Source organism: Alligator sinensis, unplaced genomic scaffold, assembly GCF_000455745.1.
Source record: "Alligator sinensis unplaced genomic scaffold, ASM45574v1 scaffold1321_1, whole genome shotgun sequence".
Lineage (NCBI taxonomy): Eukaryota > Metazoa > Chordata > Crocodylia > Alligatoridae > Alligator > Alligator sinensis.
Window position 1 is genome coordinate 115,302 of NW_005843387.1, and position 27,242 is coordinate 142,543.

The 27,242-nt window shown below is 40.5% G+C and overlaps 1 protein-coding gene across 4 annotated transcripts in view; it reads right to left on the minus strand.

The window, feature by feature from the left end:
- Nucleotides 1-27,242, minus strand: part of KLHL15 (kelch like family member 15) — a 42,149-nt gene that overhangs the window by 6,871 nt on the left and 8,036 nt on the right. For 3 of the 4 annotated variants that reach the window (XM_025195077.1, XM_006038547.2, XM_025195076.1), the window contains exon 2: nucleotides 20,523-21,234. In XM_025195077.1, the coding sequence (XP_025050862.1) occupies nucleotides 20,523-21,227 (705 nt within the window). In that variant the 5' untranslated portion in view covers nucleotides 21,228-21,234. Of the gene's footprint in view, nucleotides 1-20,522; nucleotides 21,235-21,381; nucleotides 21,402-27,242 lie in introns of those variants that run through there. The other variant, XM_025195075.1, reaches the window with a different exon arrangement.

Sequence of the window (27,242 nt, forward strand, 5' to 3'; positions counted from 1 at the left end):
CAGCTTCCATTGTCTCTTGTATATATATATAATGGTTATAGGTACTACCAAGCAGTGCTGTATTTCCAGTCTCGTCAGAAAGACAGAAAACTTGTGTCACTATTGGTGCATGTTACATGAAAAGGAATTTGGAAGCAAACATTCTTATACCTTGAGGACATTGTGGGCATTTATTCCAAAACCAAACTGTGCTTACGCTCACGTTCCATTAGCTTTCTATTACTCATCTCTCTGCCTTGCAAAATAGATAGGAAATGCTGGCACGAAGGGAAAAATTCCAACCCCCAGCCAGCCTGTAGGTCAGTGTTTACCAAACGTTTGATACCTTGGGCACACCTTTCTTCTGGATTAGAACTGACCGCACACACCACTCCTACACCTAACAAGGTGCGCGTGCACACACACTTTTATAACATATAATATATTCCATTCCCCTGCCAAAGGAAATCAGTGCTGAGACATACTGCTAAAAATAACAACACCATAACTTTTCTGAATTTTGCAGCACTCCAGCTGAAAATCACCAAGATGGACCTAAATTCAGAAATGATGTGGAGGGGTCCTCTAAGGCTAAAAAAAAGTTGAGAATCACTGATCCAGCTGGTGCCACTTAAGGGTGGCAGGGACAGGACCTCACTCTGTTGTGTTCTGCTTTCCATGGGCTCAGGGCTAGTGAGAGGTGTCCTGGGGATGGTTGCTTGCTTCTGTGGGGTCTCACATGTTGTCTCAACAGTGGAGGCCTGCTCCTGAGGCATAAACAAGGTTCAGGAAGAGGCAGACAGTGTGGAGGGGAAGAGTGGAGGGGATAAGCTGGACTGCAACTATGCATCTGCCTACCTCACGCTCAGCAGTGTACTGCTGGGACAAATGGCAAAACTGGCACACTGGCTGCCTGGGGGGCAGGGAAGAGTTTGGTAAGCAGTAGAGGTGCACCAATATGAGATTTTTCGGCCCAATACTGATAGCCGATTTTTAAGGAGACATATTGGCTGATATCGATCCAATTTCCAATACGCAGCCCGGCAGCTTGAAAATCAGTGCCTGGCTAGTAAGTCTGTTGTGGTGGAAAGAAGGGGGAAGAGAAGGGGTGTGGGGAGGCAGATCGAGACCCCTGTGATGAGGGAGGGTGGGGCTGGGGCCGGAACTGCCCAGCTGGGGCAGGATGGGACATGGGACAGAGCCGCAGCTTGTCCAGGGGGTGCAGGGATGGGGGGCAGCTCCCGCCACTATGTGTACCCCAGGAGGGCACTGGGGGTGCCCCTGGATCTGTGCGCGGAGTGGGGCTGGCTGGGGCCAGGTGCTGTACTAGTCTCTTCCCGGCACAGGGCTGGGCTAGGCTGCACTCTGGATGGGCAGCGGCGGTGCTGGGAGGGGGTTGTGGGAGGGGGCCTACAGCAAATTTTGGAGAGGAACAGCCACGGGTACTTGCAGAATTGCTGGAGCAGGTGCAGGGTACTGGATAGGGGAAGAGAGCATTTATCTCTTCACCCACAGGAATCTTGTAAAATACCAGTACACCACTTTTGGAAATCCCTGTTCAATTGATTATATGGACAAAAGTCACAGGTGTCAATGTAACAAGTCCATACTAATACTTTGCACAGACATAAACATGCACACACTTATCTGTAACACTTATCTGTTGTGTGTCTTTATAAAACACTTTCAGATCTATGGTTTAAAAGAGCTATAAGCTAAGTATTTCCATTCATACACACACAATATTATATACTATACAGAAAAGAGAGACAGACAGACGGACATGTAAAGATAAATGTCCACTCTCTAGAAATTTCACACTTTAGGTTGTCTGTGTAATTCTATCCAATTTATGCCCCTTCCTTTTCCATATGCATTTTGAGGCAGTCAATAATAATATGCCAATTTGAGAGGGAGGAGGGATTACCAGGTTAAATTTACATTTCCAACATTTAGATGCAAATTTTGACTTTGCATCACTAATATTCTTCTAATGTAATTTTTCATAGATAAACTTTTATGATTTTTTAAATGCAAACTTGTTTTTTTAAAGAGAATTTTTCACGTTCCAAGCCAAATCAGTCAAATCAATTCCAAATCCATGAGTCAGTCAAGAACCATAAAGTGGCCCTACTACCAGCAAACATCCTCCACCCTACCTGGGGCTTTAAATGTTTCCAAATCCTTTGGCAGGCATCCTATGTGCAGGACCAAGCCCGGAGGCTTGGGGTTCGGATGTCCCTGAGTTTTGCTTGCCCTCAGCCATAAGGCCACAGGAGCAAGCAATGGAGGAGTCTCCCATTTCCATAAAGTGGGCATAAAGCCAAGATCTTCCAAACTTCCCTTTCAGCTTCCCATGGGTCATCATCTGGGTTGAAACCTTCAAACAGAACCATAAGTATCACTTGGGCCAACAAAGAAAGGCCCTGGATAGATGTGCTGTGGGAAGGTCTCCAAATAGTAAATCTACTGACTGCACACCCCTGATGAGGAACGTCTTTGAAGTGCTTCGTTTTGCAGCACTTCCTGAAATGTCCGTAGACTCCAGCAGAGGATGAGAGGTTAATCAATCTATCCTCCGGTATTCCACGGTGCTCATCCCATAGGTCAGTGTATACTTTTCTGTGCACTCTACTGTCCTCAGGAACTTCTGGAAGGTCTTGAGGACAGCTCAGTACACAGGGGAGCGCTCATTGGCAGTCTGTCCCACTTCTCCCTACTCCCCAACCTGCAGGACAATATGGACCTATGACACTCCCTGGCTAAAGAGCACTTCTGATCCAGGGTTTGAAGTAGTTCAGTCAAAAGGCAGGCATATCTGTATGGCACTGAAGTGTTCTGAATTCAAAGCACTTCAAAGGCACATCTGTTCCTAGCCAACTGACATTAATAGTAGGTATCATTTTTGCCAGTGAATTTTGAAGCAATTTGATGACATGGCATGAATAGTAAAACAGAATTCCTCAGTTTGGAAAAAGAAAGAAAATCAATCAACTGACTACAGACTTTCTGTCCCCATTTTACCCTGTCCCTCCAAAATTATCTGTGTCCCTCTCACCTTCCCTGTCCTCTCTCCACTGTATTTGGGCAACTCAGGCTGCTTCCTCTCCACTCCTCTGCCTGTCTGGACACAAGCAGGAAGAACACCAAGAGCTACAAACAGATATTTGTCTTGTTCTCTGTGCTAATGCCTGACACCACAGTGAGATCTTCGTTTTTTTGAGAAGGGCAACTGCAGGGAAAGCCTCGCTCAGTCCCTGCATATCTGGCAGCTGTGGAGTGAGCCATGCTCTGTCATTCTGTGGAGACAATCCATGCCCAGTCCAGTCAGCATAAAGGAGCTATGCAAGAATGAAACATGCTCACTGTATACAGTCTTTGCAGAAAAATGTTGCCAGCCTCTAACAAGCCTCTATTAATTACCGGTATATGCAAATCGTTTTCAGAGGCAAATTGCGGGTGGATTCACCTGCAAGAGCAGAAGGTGCATGCTTGTACTGACGTAACTTCTTTACCAAATTTCAAGTCTCTGTTCTCTAAGGTATAGGAGGTGCAACACACATTTTTAACATGAGCAACATAAGGGAACTTTTATCTAACCTCCTTATTGAAAACAGCTAAACTACTGTTGCTGAAACATACTAAACAGTTAGCTGGAGGCAGACATCTGGCACAGAAAATTTCAACCTAAATGAGCATCTAATAGAAAGCATTAAATCTCAAATATAGCAGGAAGTACCATCTCGGCCTATAGCAAAACATGGATATATAGCATACACATATTCCCATGATGATGACATATACGTGATAAATTGTACCTTTGATCCCCTTGTCTACACACACCCATTTCTATCCCAATTTCCAAGCAGTTTAAAACAAATTCAGAAGTCAATGCGATGACAACGAACATTCTCTTTTCCCACCCAAATTTAATGTTTGCTAAAACTAAGAACACTCCTAAGCCACAGAAAAATTTGAGAGTAAAAAAAAAAAAAAAAAAAATCAGAAATTTATACTGTGAAAAAGGGGAGAATCCCAGTTTCCCAATGATGGACAAAGCACCTGCAAGGCTTGTATTTTAAAGTCGTAATTTTTTTGGTATAAAGACACTTTCTCAAATGCCTTGAATTTAAAAATAAAATTAAAATACCCCCCCCCCATCCTTGAAATCTCTTCAAAATGATTTTTCAGTGATTTATACAGTGTGCGTAAGATGGACTATAATGCAACAAAGACTGCCAGCACACATTTAAGATAACCTACATATGAATGGTGAAGCCACAGGTGAACTAAGTGGCTGTTTCAGGCTAATGGAATCCTTTACCACAACCATATATGTTATTTTATACATGCACTTACTCCAAATACACAGATAAAAAGCCACTGAATACGAATGTTGTGCCCATAATGGAAAAAAATTAAACTTACAAATGCAAACCCAAGAGATGAATGCTACAAAAGACAAAGAAAATATATAACACAAGATTATTTCTGTAGTAATTATTCTTGAAGAACACATCCAAAAAGCTTGTGACTAGGGAAGTACAGAATGCAGAGGTTATAAAACTTATTTTTTAATAAAACAAAACTCTATAACTTGGATTCAAGCTCATCCTACCTAAAACACTACAAATCCTCTACCACCTACACATAAATATGAAGTTTTACAAAAGCTCAAATATAGGCAAAAATCAAGTATGTAAAAGCTATACCACTTCCAGAAAAATGATACAAGCTTGTACAAAAGAATATGGCATGCCTAAAATTTATACCAAAGGAAGTTCAAAGAACGAAGCAATTTCTCAAAACAAGTATTTCGATATCAAGCAACCTTTACTACTTAAAAGAAGGTGAAAAGGGCAAAGAAATGCGAGCTATTTCCCTGCATTATTTACACATTCTCTCAGTACTACGTTTAATTTTTTTTAAAGTACGTTTTCAGGTAATTTATGCATAATATGAACTAGCTGTTATCAGTAATTTTAAGACACGGCATCAATATTTAATTACCCATGTCACAGTATATCTTTCAAGAAACTTGTTATATATTTAATACACATTAACATTAATTTTATAATAAAACTGGTTAGACTAATGCTTGAATAAAGTCTCCCCAAACTGGGGTTGATTTCTACAAAATTAAAAGCAAAAGCTTAAAAAGATACCATTCTGCTCCTTTACTCTAGAAATTCAGGTTTTGTCTTCAGGTTTTTCTTGAAGACTACAGATGACTGGTGGATTAGCAAAGTTGCATCAAGATAACATGATGGTGAAACCTAATTTGAGAAAGTAAGTTTTTACTCTGAACAGTTTAAAATTGAAGTTTTAATCTATGAGATTGAAATACCTGCCAAACAGTGGAAGAAAACATCAGATGGAAAAAAAGAATACAATACCTAACTCCTTCACTTGAACCAAGAAAACCCCAAATCTACTGGGAAATGGAGAAAGAAAAGGGGTATTTCTGGTCCAGAATACAGAATCCTGCTTGTTAGTTTTTTTTTTTTTTTACTGTTCCTCTTATGACATCCAATACATCAGACAATAGGATCAGGGCAAAGATACCATCTCCTTCCTTAATCCTGGGTCTAAGAAACAATGCATTTTATTAGCACTTTTTCATAAAAACCCAGTTACGTGTGTGTAGGGTTGTTTCCTACCATGGAGATTTGAAGAGAAGTGAAAACAACAGTATCAACATTACTTACTATTATGATATTTAAAAAACAGTGGTTGTGTCCAGACTAGTGTGGCCATGCGGTATGTGATGCCACAGACATGGGTGCAGTGCTACATACTGTATGTTCAGCTGTGTTGTGGAAAAAAACCTGCACAAAAAAAAAAACACAAAAAAAAAAACAGAGCAGCACATAGGGGGGCAGCGTGCGCCGCTCAAAACCGGAGCCTGGCCAGAAGGAGTGGTACTGCGGCTGCCAGCAAGGCTCCGAGCACCAGGATAACTGCTGCTAGAGCTCCAGGAGGACCCCAGGGCCCCAGGTAAGGCTGCTGCAGCCAGCCCAGTGCTGGCCCCAGCCTCCCTTACCCCACCCAGAGTAACCTGTCAGCCGCCAGAGTGCACATGGCACAGGCATTCCCCCCAGGGACAGCTAGCAGCGGCATAAGTTGCACTGGTGCTAGTTGTCCCTGGGGAACCAAATGTCCATGCTCGAATGGATGCAGCCAGTGTGTCAGATTAGATACAACCACAATGATACAAAGATCAGCAGAAATTAAGATAGCTAGAAAAAAAAATACTGCAACAACTTATAACTCTTCAAGAACCTTTCCACCTCTTACTATTTCTTGTCTGACTCTTATTATTTCTTGATTTTGATCATATTTTATATATCACTTATACGGGAAAGTTATACAAGTATCTTGTACAACTAATATAATAAAAATGTGGCTATCACTATAAGAACATTTTATTTCAGGGTGGGCATCCTATGGGTGGGTCGTATCCACTCGATGAATATGGGGCTTTAGTGGCAGAAGGCACCCTCCCCCCCAGGCTACCATGGGGATAAACAATAGCTGAGACCAGTTAGACAAGTGGTAGCAGCAGCAGGGTCCTAGCACCTGACTGTCCACCTCTGACCCAGGTGTTATTCTGCCTGCAGCTGGAAAAAGTTGCTTACCCCTGTTTTAGATGGATGGTGTAAGATCAGAGCTATTCAACTAGCAGTCCACCACACCACATGTGAGGGGTTAACTTGTGGCCCTCAGACTCTGTCACATGCTGTTCTCACACTCCCTCATTGCTTTGGCTGCAGAAGCAGGTGGGAGGCAGAGAAGTGGGGCACAGCCTACATTGCTGGGACAGCCTGCAACCCAAGGCATTTTAGCAACTCCAGGAAGCTGCAGGTAGAATCAAAGCACCAATGCGACATGCAGCAGGAGAGGAGGGGGAAGCCCCCACATGCCCGGTGCAGCGGTAGGGAGGTAGCAGTCACGCATGATGCTTTATGTCATGATTATGCTTTCTAAACCAAATGAACCCATCACATTTTGAGAGAAAAGTATGAGTATTGGAAATAAAAACAGGAAAAGAGAAACCCTCTAGTATAGGCACCTATGGACTGAAAGATATGATCAAAAAAGAAAAAAAATGATAAAAAGGTTATAGAGTTGGTCATATGCACACTATAGAGAAGAGGAGACCATGAGGACAGACTTTCGGAAGAACGTGCATCTAGGCCAGCAGTCCTAAGTTTGTTTCTACTCAAGGCACCCCTCTATAATTTGTCTGATTTTAGTGACACCCATTTCAAAACCTAAATTTCATTCCTTTTTGACTACAGATATATTAGAGTAATTCTTCTTTTTGACTACTGACAGATTAAAGCAATTCTTCCATTGCAAAGAACTCAGAAAGACTACAGCAGGTCAGAATGGTCTTGATGCTATAGATTCCTACTTTAAATCTCTGCATCTGATGAAGAAAGCTTATGGATTTCTAAATTACTTAGTCTCTAAAGTGCCACTCTGACCTGCCTTCTCCATGGGTTTATCTTGAAAACTGTGCAGGGGTTTCCATACCTAACAATGCTAATATTGCATACCATCCCACAGTACCCTCAAAAGGAGCATGTGGCACCCCAGTTGAGAATTACTGATCTAGGCAGTGCCTTAAAGGAAAAAATGATCAATACAGAAAGCTGATTTTTTAAATATTGTTTTAAACCATTCAAAAAAGGAAAGCAACATTATATAAATCTCCCAATTCAGTAAGGTTCTAACGTGCACACAAAATTAAGTTATACATGAGCTTATGGATCTTGGGAGATGAGAGCCCATTCACCTTAGCAAACCTTGAGAATTTTACCTAGGGGAGCACAAGGACATCTTGCTCACCACTCCTGCACCACAGAGCTACCCAATCAATACACTAAACCTTGTTTCCCTTTTCCACAGATGCAACAGAACTATAAAGGACAGCCTCCTCCTTCTCCCAGACAGTATTACAAAAAGCAAGTTTCCCAAATCCTCTTCCTACTCCCTTTCTTGTGAATTGCCATAGTAAGTTTGTATCCCATTCTTTCCATCTGGATCCTCAATACCCTGAACCATCACAATGCTCAGCAAAAAAACTGCTTTCCAAAATAAATAGTTTCGAATCATTGTCCTAACACACAAAAATTTTCTCCCATATTGCATTTCACATTTAGTAGGTACAGGCGATTCCTGATTTTCAAACAGCACTATTTTAAATCAATATTTTAAAAGAACCGAGCACAAGTTCTAAAGTGATATTTATTTCCTTAACCAGCAACAGCAAGTCTGACCCAAAACCCAAAAAGGCAGGACTCAGGAAGCAATAATTTCTACTATGGCTTTTAAATAGGAAACACAAATCTTGTCTCTTGTAGGTGAGTTCTATCACCTTCATTATTCTTCCCTTACCAAAACAATTCTACAACCTAAAAAAATGAAGAACAGCAATGAAACTGACCACAACAGAAACATGCCTTTTACATAAACATGACTCTCTAGTGCCTCTGCTGAAAACAAATGCAGAAACATCTGTTGCTATATTTCTGGGTGACAGGATTGCCTCTCTTGCTTTTTATTGTGGAAACAGCTTTCAACACATGACGAGATTGCTGCTGAAGTACCCAACTTATTCAGTGCCAAATATCTGTATACCTATAACATTTGTATACCTATATTCAGCATATTAAAAAATCTGATTTGAAATAGATTCAGCATTAAATGTAATTACTTAATCTTCAAAATAATCCTCTCCCTCTCTCATCTTGCATGCAAACAGTAACAACTTTATGACTGAGGGAAGAGGTATATACTTCCCATCACCTTTTCAACCCCAAATGACTGAGGAATCTAATTTGCTTGTCTTTTGGGTTTTCATTAGAATATTTCCATGACATGTAAGCAATAATGCTTATGTATAATCCTCTCTCTCATGAGTTCAGAGAGTATCTTTTACCATTTTACACAAAGAAACTCATCTAAGGACACACAGCAAACCTGTGACTGAGGCAGAAATGAACCTGGATCCCCTGACTGAACCAAAAGCCACCCACAAATTTAGTATTCCCATAATTTATTGTAAGCTTTATTCCTTCAGCCAAGAAAACTGATATAATACAAATGCTCAAACTGGACGGCCCAACAGATCTTTCGCAATTTTATATCTATGGGGTTTTCTGCAATGTAGCCATTGCAAAGATCATGGTAGGGAATTTATGTACATGGAAATACACCACAAGGTTGTGGTTTGTTAATTTTTGAATTTACAACCTATTCAATACAATCACTTTCTGGACTCTTCAAGACAGAGACTATATGCCCACATACCTAAGAGATAAAATCATAACTGTGTCAAATTTGTCTCTAGGTATATTTCCTAGAGAGGTTTACTAGAAGTAATTTCTGAATAAAAAGTCCACATTCAAATACCTAAGTGCAACTGTAAGGAAGTTTGGTTCTGTGCATCTCAGGCCAAATTCTGGACTTGGTTATGATCCTGATGTCACAATAATATGAACATTGGGAGGCAGAGGGAAAGCATAAGGGGCAGAGAGGGAGCAGTAACAATGCTCATTAAAAAGCTAGGTGACTATGGCATTGATGCCTACACAGTCAGATGAATTGCAAATTGGCTGAGGGGTAGTACTCAGAGAGTGGTGGTGGATGGGTCATTTTCGACCTGGAGGGAAGTGGGCAGTGGAGTCCCCCATGGCTCGGTCCTTGGGCCCGCACTGTTCAATTTCTTTATTAGCGACTTGGACGACGGGGTGAAGAGCAGCCTGTTTAAATTTGCAGACAACACCAAGATTTGGGGTGAGGTGGGCACGCTAGAAAGGAAGGACAGATTACAGCAGGACCTGGACAGGTTGCAGGGGTGGGCAAAATGAAAATAGGATGGGATTCAATACTGACAAATGCAGGGTGCTGCACTTGGGCAGTAGGAACCAGCAGCATATCTATAGGCTGGGGAACTCCCTTCTTGAAAGCACGGTGGCAGAAAGATCTTGGGAGTCGTTATTGACTCCAAGATGAACGTGGGCTGACAATGCGAGAACACGGTCAGTAGAACTAACCATACCGTGTCATGCATCTACAGGTGCATAACGAGCAGGTCCAAGGAAGTGATCCTCCCCCTCTATGCGACACTGGTCAGGCTGCAGCTGGAGTACTGCGTCCAGTTCTGGGCGCTGCACTTCAGGGGGGATGTGGCCAGCATTGAGAGGGTCCAGAGGAGGGCCACTCACATGATCTGGGGACAGCAGGGCAGACCCTATGAAGAGAGGCTACAGACCTTAACCTGTTCAGCCTTTGCAAGAGAAGGCTCAAGGGGGGACCTGGTGGCCATCTATAAAACTTACTAGGGGGGACCTGCGGGGTTTGGGAGAGACCTTGTTCCCCCGAGCGCCTCCCAGAGTAACAAGGAATAGCGGCCATAAGTTGCTAGAGAGTAGGTTTAGACTAGACATTAGAAGGCACTACTTCACAGTCAGGGTGGCTAGGATCTGGAACCAACTTCCAAGGGAAGTGGTGATGGCTCCTACCCTGGGGGGCTTAAAGAGGAGGCTCCACATTTACCTGGCTGGAGTCATTTGAGCCCAGTTCTCTCTCCTGCCCATGGCAGGGGGTCGGACCAGAAGATCTACAAGGTCCCTTCCAACCCTACGTCTATGAATGTGGATGCAGTCTCCAGCAGCCCTAGTGAAGCTTCTCACTGCCCAGCCCCAACACAAGCAGAGGTGAAGTGCTCCAGCTCAGCAGGCCTCTGGGCCATGTTGCCAACTCCTGCTATAACCTCATCAGCTGGAGTTGGCTATGAATAAATTAGGGTGGTAATTAGAAGATGCTGTCTATAATGAGAGAGGAAGAGGAGGGGGTGTGTCCTGGAACAACCTTCCAGTAAGAGTCTTAACCAATCCTTTTCTTGAATCTTTATCAGGTGCGTAAGTGACACAGGTTAGTCATGACTAACGTTCAGTCCTGAATGTGTAGAAAAAGGCCCCACCTTTGCCTTACAGCTGCCAAAACCAGGCTTGTTGGGGAAGCCTGTAATCTGGCACCCTCAAAGTATACTTAAGGTAAGTCCATCTTCTTGTAACATTTGTACAACTGTTGGTAGTTACAACTTCTCCCAGGATCTTCATTTTCTTTAGTCTCTGTTTTACTTATCTAAACATCCAGTGAAGACATCCACACCGAATGCAGTTTAACTTTCTCTCTCTTCCATGACTCCATTCCACACACATGAATGTTTTGTACATTGTTACTAAATTTATGCTCTTAGCACTAGTGGCATTAGCCTTCCATACTAGAATCAACTTCCAAAAAGTAGTGTTTGCCATTTAAGTACTTGCATCACAGATGAAGTCACAAGAGTTATGCAAGGTGCTGCTTAAGTAAACTTAACAGTATTCAAGACTACAACCTCTAGGATCATCTGCTATCATACTGACTTTTGTAACCTGTTTTGCAAGTTGTTGACTGAAACCCAGCTGTTCAGCAACTCTGATTAGGCCAATCCACCTATTCATGTATTTTCATGTTTGTCCATTGTACTAGGTTGTAGTTGCAACCAAAGCTCACCCACTAACCTTTCCATAGAGTTTTCAAAACCCCATCCAACTAGCATCTCTATCAACACAGACCGGTAATGTTCAGTCTCTGGCCCACAGACCAAATCCTGCCTGCAGACCCATGTCATCTGGCCCATATGGCTCCCCACAAGTCCAGAAATCTTGTCTCGAGAAAGTGGTGGCAGTGTTAATTGTTGGAGCTTTCCCAACCATGGCAATTAATGCTGTCACTGTCCTAGACCCGTGGGAGGCCCTGTGGGCCAGATGACATAGCCCCGTGCATGGGGCTGTGCCGCAGCTAGATCCAGCATGTGGTGCCAAACCAGTATATACAATTATACCCATGGACTGACCCTGAGCACCAGCCCCAAGCTAGATCAGGCCTGCAGACTGATCCTAAGCCATCTGTCCAGCCCACGGCCCTGGAAGGTTGAGCACCACTGAATTAGACTCAATGAATGTTTTACCAGTTTGCCTACAGAATCTTTCACATTTCCACTCAGAAGCAAAATGAATTTGCTTCCTTCAGAAGTTGATTATCATTTTCTTGTTTGGTCTGATACAATCTAATCCCAGCCATCTAGACTCACATCAAAATTGTCAATACTCTTTTAACATTTCATTTCCCTTATAACTACAGCTGATTTCCACCTTGTAGCATTCATCTGTACAGCCTAGAGTCCTATACAGAACATGGAGGGGACCTTGAGCAACTGATCTAAGGATCTGAGATTAAGTCTAACAAAATCTTTTCTTTGTTTTTAGAAAGAGAGCAATTTCTCAGGAGATGAAGCTGTCTACCTCATATCCACCCCCTTCCCAAACCCTAGAGGACCTAGAAATTACTTTGTGTATGGCCTCTATTCAATTTGCCCAAGATGGGTATCCCTAGCAAGGTTAAAGTTTTTATCAACGTATCTCACTGAGTCAGAGCCTCCAAAGGTAAGTGTAGAGTACTGCACCTGGGGAGAAAGAATCACAAACACACATACAGATTGGGAAATGACTCTAAGCAGTACAGCAGCAGAAAGGGATCTTGGGGTCATAGTTGACTCAGAGATGAACCTGAGTCGACAATGTGACAAAGTGGTCAAAAAAGCTAACCACACACTATCATGCATTACCAGGTACATCACAAACAGGTCTCAGGAGGTTATAATTCCCCTCTAGGCGACACTGGTAAGGCCGCAGCTGGAGTACTGCATCCAGTTTTGGGCACCACACTTCAAGGAGGATGTGGATAGCCTTGAGTGGGTTCATAGGAGGGCCACTCATATGGTTAGGGGCTTGCAAGAAAGGTCCTATGAGGCGATATTGTGGAACCTGGAACTTTTCAGCCTCCATAAGAGAAGGCTGAGATGGGATCTGATGGCTGTCTACAAATTTGTCGGGGGAGCAGCAAGGTATAGGAGATACTCCGCTAACCAAGGCACCCTATGGAGTTACTAGAAACAAGGGCCACAAACTGACAGAGAGCAGATTTAGACTGGACATTAGGAAGAACTTCTTTACAGTCTTCTTTACCAGAGTCTGGAACGGGCTTCCAAGGGAGGTGGTGCTCTCCCCTACCTTGGAGGTCTTTAAAAGGAGACTCAGCAAACACCTGGCTGGGGTCATCTGACCCCAGCCCTCTTTCCTGCCCAGGGCAGGGGGTCAGACTTGATGATCTACTGAAGTCCCTTCCAACCCTAAAAATGTATTAAATCTATGAAATGCAAGCAGCCCCACCCTGACGAGATTCTAGTTGTAACAGTGATCATAAAATAGGAGTAGTGAGAGCAAAAAAGATATAATTTTTTGGACAGTTTGACCAGTTTATGAGAACTGTTATATGCCACAGTTGCCTGTAATAGCAGGGGATGGGTGCACTGAGCCTTCCAGGCATATGTCCCATGGTTCAATTCACAGTATTATACCACCCTTTCTTTCTCTAAGACCTAGAGAACTATGGGACATAGTCCAAAGAAATAAAACAACACAAAATAGATACAGCAATTAATAAGTAAGTTAAATGTTTGCCACCCCCCTGGGTCAATTTTCTTTTACTTTACTTTTCAGCCACAATTCCATGTATACATTTTGTGTTTCACCTACATTCCTTTTGGGGGTTTTTTTGTTTTTGTTTTTGTAAGACCAGGGGAGTCAAACTCACTTGCACCCCCAGACTAGATCCAAACTGTGGGGCTCCTTGTGGGCTGGATCCAGACCACAGGGAGTCGCCCAGGCCATATATGGGCCCAGGAACAGGGCAAGTGGAGGTGGTTAATGCAGCTGTCACTCACCCCTTCACCACTCACCCATCAGGGCTCCATCACTGGAAATTTGGAAGCAGGTCCTGCTGCCACTCACCTCTGGGAGCCCCAGAGGCCAAATGAAACAGGTCAGATACATCCCGTGTGCCATACGTTTGACACCCCTGCCTTAGGTCTCCTTTACCTTTTCATCTTTTATTTATTCTTTCCCTTGAAAGCTTATCTCTGTTAATTAGTACAACTATGCATACAGGGCAAAGTAACAGAGATGAGGGCCCCCTTTTCCACTTCTTGAAGAAACATGCATGCTGCCCTGAAGACCTTACAGTCCAAATATTTCAGACAGTTTGGGAGCGGAAACGGAGGAAGTAAATCGAGTGATTTATCCAAATAAATCAGTGACAAAGCCAGGAATAGACCCTTGTTTCCCAAATCTAAATTCACTGTTTCCCATATCCATTATGAAGTGCCATATCCACCATATAATGTTGTGTCTCATTTCTTATTTAAAATTTTACTTATTTTGCAAAACAAAGAAACAGACCGACTTCACTGTCATCCTTCTCCTTTCTTCTTCAGTCACCTTTCTACATTTTCCCTCTACATGTTGACACTTTCTTCTCAACCTACACCAATCTCTGCTCTCACATCTTCGGGTTTCTCATGCCCCTCACTATTATTTTCTATAGATGTCCAGATGAATAAGCAAGCAAGAACGGAAGAAAAGCTGATAGAAGCAATTAAGTCTTAAAAACAAAGGGGGGGCGGGAGACTGTAATTTTTACTAAGTGAGATGCTCCACTTAGCAACTTCAAAGAGCGGCACGCTGCATCTATAAAGGGCTAGGTGTCTTGTAATAATTGTTAACATCTGCAACTGAAATACTGTAAAGAAAAAGATTTTTGCAAAGTATTATAAAGTCTCTAGATGTAAAAATAAATAAATAAATAAATTTTACCGTTTAACAACAATAAAGTGGAGCATTAAGAACAAACTGCAATAGAAGAAGACTCTTGCAGGAGTCAAGTGGGTTAAAGTAATGTTTTGCTAGAGAGCAGATATGCAAGAGATAATTTACATTATTGCTTTAATGTGATAGCTTCCAAATTAATCTAAATTTGGGATATTACTACCAGATAAAACATAATTATCTCTGCTATGGAGACAGTAGTATTTTGTTTGAATAATCCTTTTCCTGCTATTACATACATATTACTCAAAAAAATTAAAAGACTTTGCATTCAAAGTTGTAACATGCATTAACTCAATGCATCTATTCTCAGAATATTTATTTCAAAGATAATTATGCTCTTGTATGCATATTGGATATTAATACCTTATTGCAATACACATACATATTCACAAAATGAATTACATCCTATTTATTTTAACATTTTTCACCATCAACTAAGTTTAGTGCAACTAACCCATTTTATTTATAACAATCCTAAAAACATGGTAACTGATACAGTCTTGCATTATTAATAGGAAAAATTAATGAGAGGCTGAACTTTTCACTCAGATTGCCTATTCATAATGTTCCCACGTTAGTAGTGCCCAAGTTCTCACCATCTAATACAGTTGTTCTCAATCAGCATGCTGCAATGACACTGTGGGGTGAAATGGCCCCACTTACCTTGGTTTTCAGGAGGGAGGTAGAAACCAGCTGAGATGAAGCCATAGCAGAGGCAGTGCGTCTGTCTGCACTGCATGAGCTGAACCTGGAAGAGCTAAAGCAGAAGCATCACACCTGCTTGTAGAATGTAACAGAGTCAGATACAATGCCCCCTCGTCCTGCAGCTCCCTCTCAGTTGGGCTCTATGCAACTCCTGAAAACCAAGGTACATGCCTCCGTCACCCCACAGAGGCAGCAGCCTGGAGACAGATGCCACTGCCACTAGGTAGAATTGCCCCATGCACCTCTGTATTCAGGAAGCACTTTGGAGCTGGGCCAGGAAGAGCTGCAGCAGAAACAGGACACCTGTCTGCACCTTTCTGCTATAGCCATTTCTCAGTTAGCTCTGACATGCCTCCTGGCACACGGCACAGTTCTATCTGCTCGACATGCCTGTTTCCGGGAGACACCATGCTAGGTTGGACTGGAAAGGCCTATGGCAAAAGCACATGCAGCTGCCACAGCCACTTCCTGATCTGGCTCTGCATGAGGCGTGCAGCACAAATCTGCTTAGCTACAGTGGTAGTGGGGTGAGTATAATATAATTGTAAGGATCTAATTAATTAATAACCAATCACTAATTAACAATGTTATTATGTGCATATTATTCATAAATATTTATATTAGTTTTCTGAATGGGCTGCTGCAACATTTTGAAAAGTTGTGGAGGAGTCCTTTGAGTCTAAAAATGTTGAGAACCACTGATGTAATCGCTGTTTGACTGTCGGTGATCAAAGAGGTAATAGAATAATTTCAACTCATGTATGTGCATGCTAGAAAATAATCGTCACTATCAGTACCATTTGGGGTTTTTTCCCTTCAATACAAAGGCCAAGGGTTGAATGGTACACACCTGCCTATTCATTTACTCTGACTTTCTGAAGTACCTCAGAAGACTATTCCTCTCCCACACAGGGAGGAAAAAAAGAGGATTTCAGTCTCTAGGAATGTAAAGTCCTCCTTCAGCAATTTTTTTTTAAAGAACTGCACTGCTGATGGTCTATTACTCTATTTTACACACAGATACATACTCTAGAACAGTGTAAGCCAACCTTTTCAGTAGGTATGCCACAAATGAAGCCCTAGTACTTCTCTAGTACCATTCCAAACCATTTCCCCTGCCTGATCTGCTTTGCTTTCTGCCCGCTGCTCTATTTATCAGTGTGTTGCCTATGCCCCCTCTGATCTGCTGTGCTCCACAGGCTGGCCACTCCTGCTTTAGAATATGTAGGCCTTTTGGAAAACCTTTTCTTAGAAAGCATTCCAATTGAAATGTATACACTAGCAGCAAACAACATAAATACACACATTTACAGACTGCACAAGAGCACAGACAGCAAATTAAAATATAATTAGCATATCATTTCACATAGGAGGTTATATTAACTGATCAAACCCACAAGAGGTAAATATATTTGTCCCCTGAACCACTTATTTACAAACAGAAAATGTACATGGTTTTTATACAGAAACAGTTGTAATTTATGTTTGAGATGTTAACCTCACTACAATTACCTGTGCCTTTATCACTTGCACACTCAATGTACTCTAGCTAGGGCTAGAGACAAATAAAACTCCAACCACTAGAGAATGTACTGGTGAACACCATAATTAGTACTTCACTCTGGTGAACATTTTAAAGTCATGAACCAGAAATGGCACAGGCTTGCTAGTAATTTCTGAGTGCAATTGAAGGAAATAAATAAAGCCTTTTATTATGGTATCTGTTAAATTCGTTCTCTCTGCATATTGCTGGCAACCATTTATTTGTAAACTCCCAAGATAAAATATGAGGTGAACAGTGATCTCTAAAGAAGCAGGACACAGACCAGAATCTCTTTAAAAACAAAGCCAAGCCGGCAGTTACAGCTAAGAATTTATTAAAATCCAGCAGAATTTTTTAACTACACGGTTGAAAACTACTCTTTGAAGACTACCTGCAACATGAGCTTATATACCTAAAGTTCAGTTCAACTGTAAAATTTCCTTCCCATTCACTCAAAGGCCTACTTTGCAGACTTTTAGGGAACTTCTTAAAGACTGCTCCCCACCCTTCCCATTAGAAAGTGTCTTGCTGCATGAAGGCAAGAGTGCTCAGCACCATGCAAAAATCAGGTCCTTATACTTCAATAGTGGTGGGATAGAAACATTTAGATATAGGTTTAAAATATATATATTACATGTATTTGATCATAATTACCCTGCATGTATCTATATGCCATAGGTTAGATAGGTGCTATAACACTGAGGCCCCGACTGCCACCCACCACTTCCAAGGGACAGTGGGTGCAGACACTGCATGTTGTACTGAACTCAATGCACTTTGTAAATGAGGAATCTTGGTTCATTAGCTGCCTCCCCTCTAAAAATACTGAGACACTGATTTGCAACTGAGTCAGGTGCCGAAGTGTTGAGGAGGAGAGGGAGTATAGAGACATCCTCTTTAGTATATCTGATTTTAGTTACAGGGGGCTCCTTGCTTATCACTAGTGCTCTGCATTGAACTTTGGAGGCACATAAGTTCCTGTAGAATTAATGGAGCAAGTTAAGTGCCTAAGCCTGTTGATCTGGATGACCCTCCTAGAAAAAGGCATCTAATTTTCTGGCACTGCAAAGCTTAAGCGGAGCCATATGTGAGAACAATTTGCATCTAGCCAATAGACATACTGTAATAGGCAAGAGACTTAAGCCTATAAGTTTGGTTAGGCACAATGTAAACAAATATTTTGATGTTTTACTTCCTGTAGCCAATGCACAAGAAAATGAGTGAAACGGTAGCATAACAAGTTATTAATATCTATGATATTAAATAATAATTTAAAAGTGAGGCTTAAATATTAGTATTTAAACACACTTTTTGTAAAAAAAAAAAGGGACTAAGCCTACAAATCTTTGCTCACACCACTACTCTTAGTCAAGTTATGGAATTTGATGAGCAAATGTTTGTAGGATAATCTGCTATTTCATAACAGGTTTGTTGAATAAATACAACAAAAAAAGTTTTATCTGCATTTACCAGAAACTACACCAAAAGTTATAAAATAAGCTACATACAACCTCCCTCACATACATATGAACTATATTAATGCAAAGAATATCTGACAAAAGCCATAAAATTCAAAGTGGTGTCTGACGATACAAATTTTTTCATAGTAAAATTATGAGGCCTCAATACCATAACTAAACAGCTCTTCTTTTTACTACCCTATGTGTTTAAGCCACACAAATGCTCACTTTTTTGGATTTCTCTAATGTTGACAAATAAGTTTCTTCTTTCAAAGTAAAAACTAATATTTCTTGTTTTTCCTCATTCATTTGGAAAATAAAGGATTCTCTTCTGATCTTAGGAATAAATGTGATATCCAACAGGATCTATAAATTCCTTTCAGATCCAAGTCACTGCAAAAAATAAAACTGTTCACTTAACTTCAATGCTGCTATATGTACTATACTATACGTGTGTGTGTGTGTGTGTGTGTGTGTGTGTGTGTGTGTGTGTGTGTAGTCAAACGTGTTTGTAAATTTTTTCAGTGTCAGAGCTCTAGCTTTCAATTACTGTATCTTTGTTCTATTTTAGTACTGGTAACAAAAATGAACAAAATATTGCAAAATCAAACTAACTTTCAAATTTAACAAATCCATATTTTATATTAACATAAACAAATCTAACATGGAATACCAAGTTACTATAAAGTCTCTTTTCAGACTCTATATACTTTAACGCAACAAAAAGAAGCTTAAATAATGGAGCCTTTTTCCTACTTTATCTTCTTACAACGATACAAAAGAATATTTATCTTTCAACTGTGTGAAAACACCATGGGGGGGGAGGCAGTTCACTGCTATTGTTAGCAATAATGTGATTATTAAGCTAAAAACATCTAGCTATGAGGATAGTGTTTAATGCACACTGGACACTGAGAAATAGCAAGTTAATCTGGAGAAACTTGTTCCTTAGAGGAAGCAGCATCTAACTTACTTATGACCTTATTCTTTATGCATACATAGTTGCATTGCAGGTAAAACAAAAACAATCAACAAAGCAAGGTGACAGCAAGAATGGAAACTGCTCTAAGGAGATGAAGTTTTGACTTCAACAGAATTGCACTGGGGCTGCTGAGAAGAACATTAGTTAAATGCTGTAATAAAAACTTGTTCAAAATATTTTTGCTGCCAAGTAAGAGGGCAAGATTTTTTTTTTTTAAATTCTAATCAGGGATTTTAAGGGCATTTTTTCCCTGAATAATTATTAATCCAGAATTTGTGTAAATTAGTGTAGCCCTCTGAACATCATCTCCCCCTCTACATGTACATGTATATGTACATACAAAAAGCTAAAGATACATTATAGCTAAAGCTTCCAAGAATGTCTTGGTAACTTAGGAGCCTAACCATAGCTGCCTTTCAGTAAGATTTAGGAGCTCTCAAGTAGCTATGTCATACTTGCATGCTTTCCAAAAATTTTACCCTGCAAACATCAATATGATACTTAATCTAACAGCATACCATTTGCTACTTTTTTTTTTCCTTCAGACGAAGCATTTTTTGTAGCACACACTGCTATAGTACATGGTGACATTTATTTAAAATGTAGATTTCTTGTAATAAACAACAGTTTAAACATATATACAATGTGCATGTATCTACAACTAAAATTGAGACCATGCGAGTTGACTTCCATTATACTGATACCCAGTTATGAGGACATCCCAAGAGTTCCCTGGAATAAAGCAGCAAGATATGGAAGACAGCAAGAATGACTGAAATAAAACAAACTTCATATGAATTAAGAGTTCCTTTAAATATTCTTAAAAGAAATCATTTACAAATAAACCCTAAGAAACTCTAGCTTCTCCAGTCACAAACGTGCTATTTTCTAAAATCAGTTGACATTACTTTCAGATATGATATTCTTTAAATATGTTATTTGTTGGAGAAAAAAAAAAATCAGTGCTCTCTTTGTTCCTCCTAACAAGCATGGGAATCTTACCTATTTAACGGCATGCTGCCCTAGCTAAATGATGAATCCTGTCTATTGCTTTCAAATGCACCAACCTTCTCAAAAACACTGGATGGTGTCATCAAACAAAACCTGATGTTCTGAATGATGGTGTCCGTATGCCTCCAGCGTCTTCTATCATGCCGCAGCCAAGCCTGAACAGCCTCGTACAGTTCTATCTCTGGAAACCTGCTCAGATGATCATTATCCAAGTAAGACATGAGCTTTTCAAAGGTCAGATATGACAGGAAATCGGGTCGGGACATGAGTGGCACAAAATTTTCTAACAGAAAGGAGTCCAACTTTTCTCTGACTCCCTCAATGTTTACACCAAAATCATCTAAGAGTCTCATAATTTCTGCACAGTTTTCTAAGCAGATTTTTGCTAAGAGAAAAGAGCAGCAGAACTTCACCACCTCTATAAGCTGAACATACATGGCAGCCTGCAGAATCTCATGAACAGTGTTCATACTCAGTTCAATAGTTCCATAGTACATGAATTGGAGAACATGGCTGAAGCCTGTGGCAGTGAGACCTTTCAAATGGATTTTGTCCTGATCACGTTCCCGCATGTCTGCTGTGAACATAATCCTGAAGTAATCACTTTGGGTGGCAAGCAGTGCTTTGTGTGCCTGAAACTGGTGGTCTTCAATGACAAGAGTGACATCAAGAAGCAATCCTTCCTCATACAGTGCTCTGAACCCAGCAGAGACGCTGGTGTCATGGATGGAGGAGCTAAACCCTTCCACGTCCCCTGCCATGAATCACCTGGAAAAAGGAATCAAGCAGAAAAAAATTATTTATAAGAATTAACAGGATACAAACTCTTTCAGACTGCATGAACATCAACATTAATAGCATGTACTTTATTTTCATTAGCATTTTTCAATTTTACAATAACTCTTGGCAATTCACCTTTTGGAGACGACCCCCTTTTTTAAATCTCTTCCCATGTTCTCTTTACTGCCTTGAAAATTAATTTAGTAAACAATTCACCCAGGGAAGCAAATATTAGTTGTAAATGTGATGTTGTTACTGTTTGGTGTTGAAAACAGGAATTTAAAAATGTGATAATGCTATACATGTGTTTATATCACTTTACAGTCATATAATTAGGTATTTTTCTATCATACCCCTAGGGTCTAGCCTATCCCATCCCTTAAGGATTTTTTTCCCCATAAAAGAGCAATTAAGAAAAATAAAACACCATGTTTAAAATATTAAAGTAATTTGAAATGTTCTCATCTTCAGAAATAAGCCCCCAAAAGTCTTCACAAAGGTTTGATATCAAAGTTGTCAGAGTAAGACAAAAGTATTGTAATATGCACTATAATGACCCCAGAAGCCAAACATTTTGCACGTTGCACACTTTGCAAAGGTGCTTCATCTGTATTTCATCTTCTTAGGGGATAGTTACATACATCATGGTATTACTGAGAGGTATCAGAAGTAACGCTGTATGTGAAGTCCACAATATCAAAGCCATCAGAAACAGAGACGCTATATCTCAGAAAAATAGTATGTTCCTCCATCTCTGGTGACTGAGGGCTCTAACTGCCTATTAAGCAATTCAACTTGAAGATAGAATGCGCTTTATGTATGAAAAAATAAAGGGGTGTTAATTTGTCACTTCAAGGACAATGTAAATAATGGTAAATTATCCAACAATGACCAATTATTGGTAGTTTTTTTTGTTTGTGTTTTTTTTAAGGGGGAGGGGGCATGGGGAAGGGGAAGAAACAGCAGCACTAGCAGGAAAAAACATTGAATTAAACTACAGTGGTGAATTGTGCCTTACATAAATTAACCCAAGTTCCCTGTGCATGGGGTTATAACACATTTTTTAAATACATTTTAAAATACTTAAAAAATATATCCATATGATGGGATCACAACATTTTTAGGGCTATGGGAAGACATCTAATACAGGACAATCCATACCAACAGCTACACAATAGCCACAAATTACTTAAAACAGAACTGCAGCCCAACTCTAAATGTCCTGATTTTTTTGTCAGTTTAAACCACACCATTAATTTTGTGTGTGTGAATGTTCTTTATTATAAATTGGCCTTGTTGATAATTTATTCTACAAGTTTCTATATTAAAACTAAACACTAAATGGTTAAAGATATCAAACATTTAAACCTGGAAATGTTCTATGTTATTGTTTCTAACTGTTATTAGCACTACTCAGATGCTGTTATTTGAAAATTACCATATAAAACTCCACATGCAGCTAATTACCTCTACTCCTTACTCACTGGTAATGCATCATTGAAAATTGCAACCATATTTGGCTCTTAACTTAGAATGGTAAGTATCCATATCTCCAACTAACAAAATTAGTGCTGTTCCCTCACTGTTGAGGTACAGCTGCATAGACCACAAAAATATGCATTTTTTTTATCCTAAAAAATAAGGATTATTCCTAGAAGATACAAATATTTCCATCAGCAGGAGAGTGGAAATAACATTTAACCTAAGACTATTTCCTTAATATTCAGGATAAGGACATACAGATGAAGAGGATGCAGCAGGGCAAGAGAGACAATCCTTCTAATATCATGGGACGGAGAGAATAGGCAAATCAATGTCCTCAGCTCAGTGCTTAGGCCAACAACCTACTTTCCCTCTGCCATACAGCATAGGCCATAGCAGAAACGGCAGAATGAAACAGACTGAAGTTGTGGTAATTCTTACTGAGGGAAAGCCACTAAGGCAAAGCAGAGGGAAAAATCTACACTTCGACTCCCAATCCTACCACCTCAGAAAGAGAAGCATTAAGCAGCAATAACCAAAAATAATCTCCCTTCCTCTGAAGTCATTCTCCCCCACATTCCCCACAAAATACATAAAGAGAGGCGATGTAGCAGAAAATTGCAAAGATGAGAAAGTAAAACAAAGAACAAACCAAAAAGGAAGAAACCGATAAAACAGAGCGAGAATAAATTACCTTGGTTGGCCTATACCAGCACAATTATTTGGAAACTGGCCCTCTGTACAGAGCAGCAGAGGAGATAGAGAAACCGAAAAAGGCACAGTTTCACCTCGCCTGCTAGCAAAATCAATGGTATCAGTAGGCTCTACAGGCACCAGATTTACTTTCCTTGACTTGAGACAAGATATAATGTAGGGCCTCTGGGATTAAAAGAACACAAAAAAGTAACACCCAGATTGAAAAGCGCCTTCACAACATTCTAAAGAAAGTGAAGCAACAATGAAACATGAAGGGTGGGAACAGACATGTGTAAAAAATGGCAAACATTGATAAAAGGAAAATATACCAAATCCAAAAGGAGCATATGCTGGTTTGCACTGCTTCTCAACACAGAAGAAAAGAGTCAATCACTTAGAGCACTTTTATACTTTTACTCTCAGAGGTGCTCTAATTAAAGCTCCACCACATCTCTTGTATCAGTGTCCCCATGCTTAAAAAGGACAGTGCACTCCCACTGCCCTTTTTAAGCGCAGGGGCGCTGATACAGGAGACGCAGGAGGCTGCTGGAGCACGGAAACTGCAGACTCGATTAATTCCAGCAGACTGCTGGAATTCCAGCGCGTTGAAGCAGTTTCTCCGCTCGTGTACAGGTGTCCTTATATTTTAGTATAGAGACCACACTCCATTTTTACCCATCCATCTGAACTGATATAATCATACAGAACAACAGCTGAAATTTAAAAAAAGAAAAAAGAAAAGTATATTCCTTCAAATTTCATGCACCGCAGAGTAGAAGGGATGAAGGAGAGTCAGCTAGAAAACACCACATGATAAACAGAAAAGAATCCTAGGTATAAAAAGTAACTCTTAAAATCCTTTTCTTCAGGTCTCTCAAGTACCAACCATTCTGAGACTGGACCTCAAAAATCAACCTTAGGTCTCAACAACAGTAATGCAAAGTGGAAAACAGTACTGTCACAATGTTTCAGAAAAAATTTAAATAACAATCACTCCACTTTTAAGGAGTGTATTTAACATAAGAAGTGACGGGAGTTAATTTTAGTAAATCTTCATTCTTCTGTGATCCAGTACTTTGCCTTCAATGTATCAAATCATATTCAGAGAATCTCAAATGTTTTTAATCAGGTTTTTAGGAAGATGGAGATTCCTACATCCCCAACATCAAACACAGCCTCAGAGACCCTCCTCCATTCTAAGGCAGCACTTCTCGTTGCCACGCTCAGTGCCTAGCAGCACGTATGAACAGGTATGTACAGACATATTCTTTAGTACAAGACCACAAAAGACACTCATCAGCACTAAATCATCAGAACATTATTGCTATTTATCACGTAAGTTTATACTCAGCATCAATATACATGGTGGAGACCAATATAGTTAAGAGTAGGAGGACAGAAAAGTGGACAATTAAAGACGCAATGATCAATCACTAAAATCTTCATTTGCGCCAATATCCTGTATAAGGCAAACAGTAATAATGTAGTTTAATATTAAAGTGATACAAAATAAAATCCCAGATGCAATCAGTTTTCTAAAACATAGCTGGTTCCATTCCTCCCACACAAACATTTGTAACCTTAGATGCAACTGTATGCAATATTCAAGTGATACAGATGATTTCCCAGAAGACAATGACAAAATTAACTGTCCACATTTCCAATAAAAATGCAAAATTTGGATTTCACATTTCCTTCACCCATGCAAATTGTTCTGAAATGTAAAGGGATACTGATAGCATTTGATTTTCTTACTCCCTATTAGAACAGCTTATGTATATGTCTAAAGGAGAGAGAGAGTCTACACTGTTCTATGAGAACAAGATAAAATTCACATTTTCTTGCAAATAATTATAAAGGAAAAGGAAGCTGAGGTTGATTCCCACATAAGAAAAGCTTCTGTACTATCATAGCAACTGACCTCTGAATGAAGCACAGGACAAAAATTTTCAACCAGAAAAAATTCAACAGAAAATCCCTTTAACCATATTAGCTTTTTTGCAGAAAGTACTGCATTCAAAAGCTTATTTAATAACAGGTATCACTCTCAAAAATCCTTGCCTCCTGCATATTTCCTCAACCATTATGGCTACAACATCACTCAAACACTACTGGCTTTTTTCAGACATTTTTCTGTCTGGCACATTCTTCATTACAGAGTCTACTCTGCTGTGACTGGAAAAGCACAGCTTCTTGGAATATCTATTACACAATTGCAGAATAAAGATAAGAAGTCAAACAGTTCTATCTTTTAATTTCTTCCTGATGGTCATGGATACTCTCCTCATGTTACAATGCCTCTGGGACTCTCAGTTACAGACTAAGAAAGAAATTAAACTTAATTCCATAAAGCCTAAAGACAAGAGGGTATGGATTTCTCTCCTGTTTGGTTTTAAAATTGTTTCAAAAAGAGAGTATTACATATAAGATTCATGCTTTGCAGATGAACCTGTGTACATTTGCTCGAGAAATCTTTCTGCCATGTTTTAGAAAAGTACTAGTGATGGCCATGGTAGAATTACAGTATTTTCAGTTAAAAGGCAAAGTCCCGCTATTAATGTTGCACAATACCTTATCGAAAATAGGCCAAGGGAAAAAACGAATATATTTCCCATTTATAATTAACAGGAAAGATTTGTTTTCTAACCACTCCAAAGAAACTATGAAGAAGCATCTATCTGAACATTATTGAATATGAGCAATGCAAAAAAACCTTATGGAACCACAGAATCACAGAAAAGTAGGACTGGAAGGTTCTCAGGAAGTCATCTAGTCCAACCCCACTGCTCAAGGCAGGATCATCCTAGTCTAAACCATCCCAGTCAAGTGTCTGTCTAACCTGCTCTTAAAACATTCCAAAGATGAATAGTCTATAGCCTCTATAGGTAACTTGTTCCAATGCGTAATCACTTTATAATGGGAAATTTCTTTTTAATATCTAACCTCAATTCCCTTTGTTGCAGTTTAAGACAATTATTTCTTCCTACCCCATGAGGCCACAGAGCCTAGCCTAGCACAGGAGATGGCAACTTATGGACCACGGAGCCACTGGATTCAACAATTTGTGGAGGTGCAGAGCTCTGCCTGCACTGCAGTTAGTCAAGGGACAGCTTCACCTGCCCTATGCCACAGTTGGGCAGCAGGGAAAATGGCAACAGGGGCCAGCTAGGTCATTGCAGCATGCAGCTACAAAACACTGCCAACCACTGGTCTATCACCAGCCGCTCTACAACTATCCTTCAGGAATTTGAACACTTATCAAATATCCCCTCAGTCTTCTCTTCTCCAAAGCTATTTCAACCTTTCCTCTGTCATGTTTCCCAGGGCAGCAAAAGCACCAGTCACAGGGCTCAAGTGCCTATATACTAATGCTAGGAGCATGGGGAACAAGCAGGATGAACTAGCACTCCTGCTTGTAGAAAACACCTACGACTTAGTAGGGCTAACAGAAACCTGGTGGGATTCGTCCCACGACTGGGCGATACATATTGAGGGTTATAGGTTGTACAGAAAGGACAGGGTGGGGAAGAAAGGGGGAGGGGTTGCGCTCTATGTCAATGAGCAATATACATCGACCCTCATCAAGACGGAATCGAAGGATGAGGAAGTAGAAGGATTGTGGGTTAGGTTACATGGGGGGCAAGGAGAAAGGGATTTGGTGGTAGGGGTCTGCTACAGACCCCCACACCAAGGGGAAGAACTAGACTTGGGGCTCCTGAGGCAGCTCTCGGAGACCATAAAAGCTAAAGAGGCGGTAGTCATGGGGGACCTAAACTACCCAGACATCTGCTGGGAGACACAGACAGCAAAGTCCCACC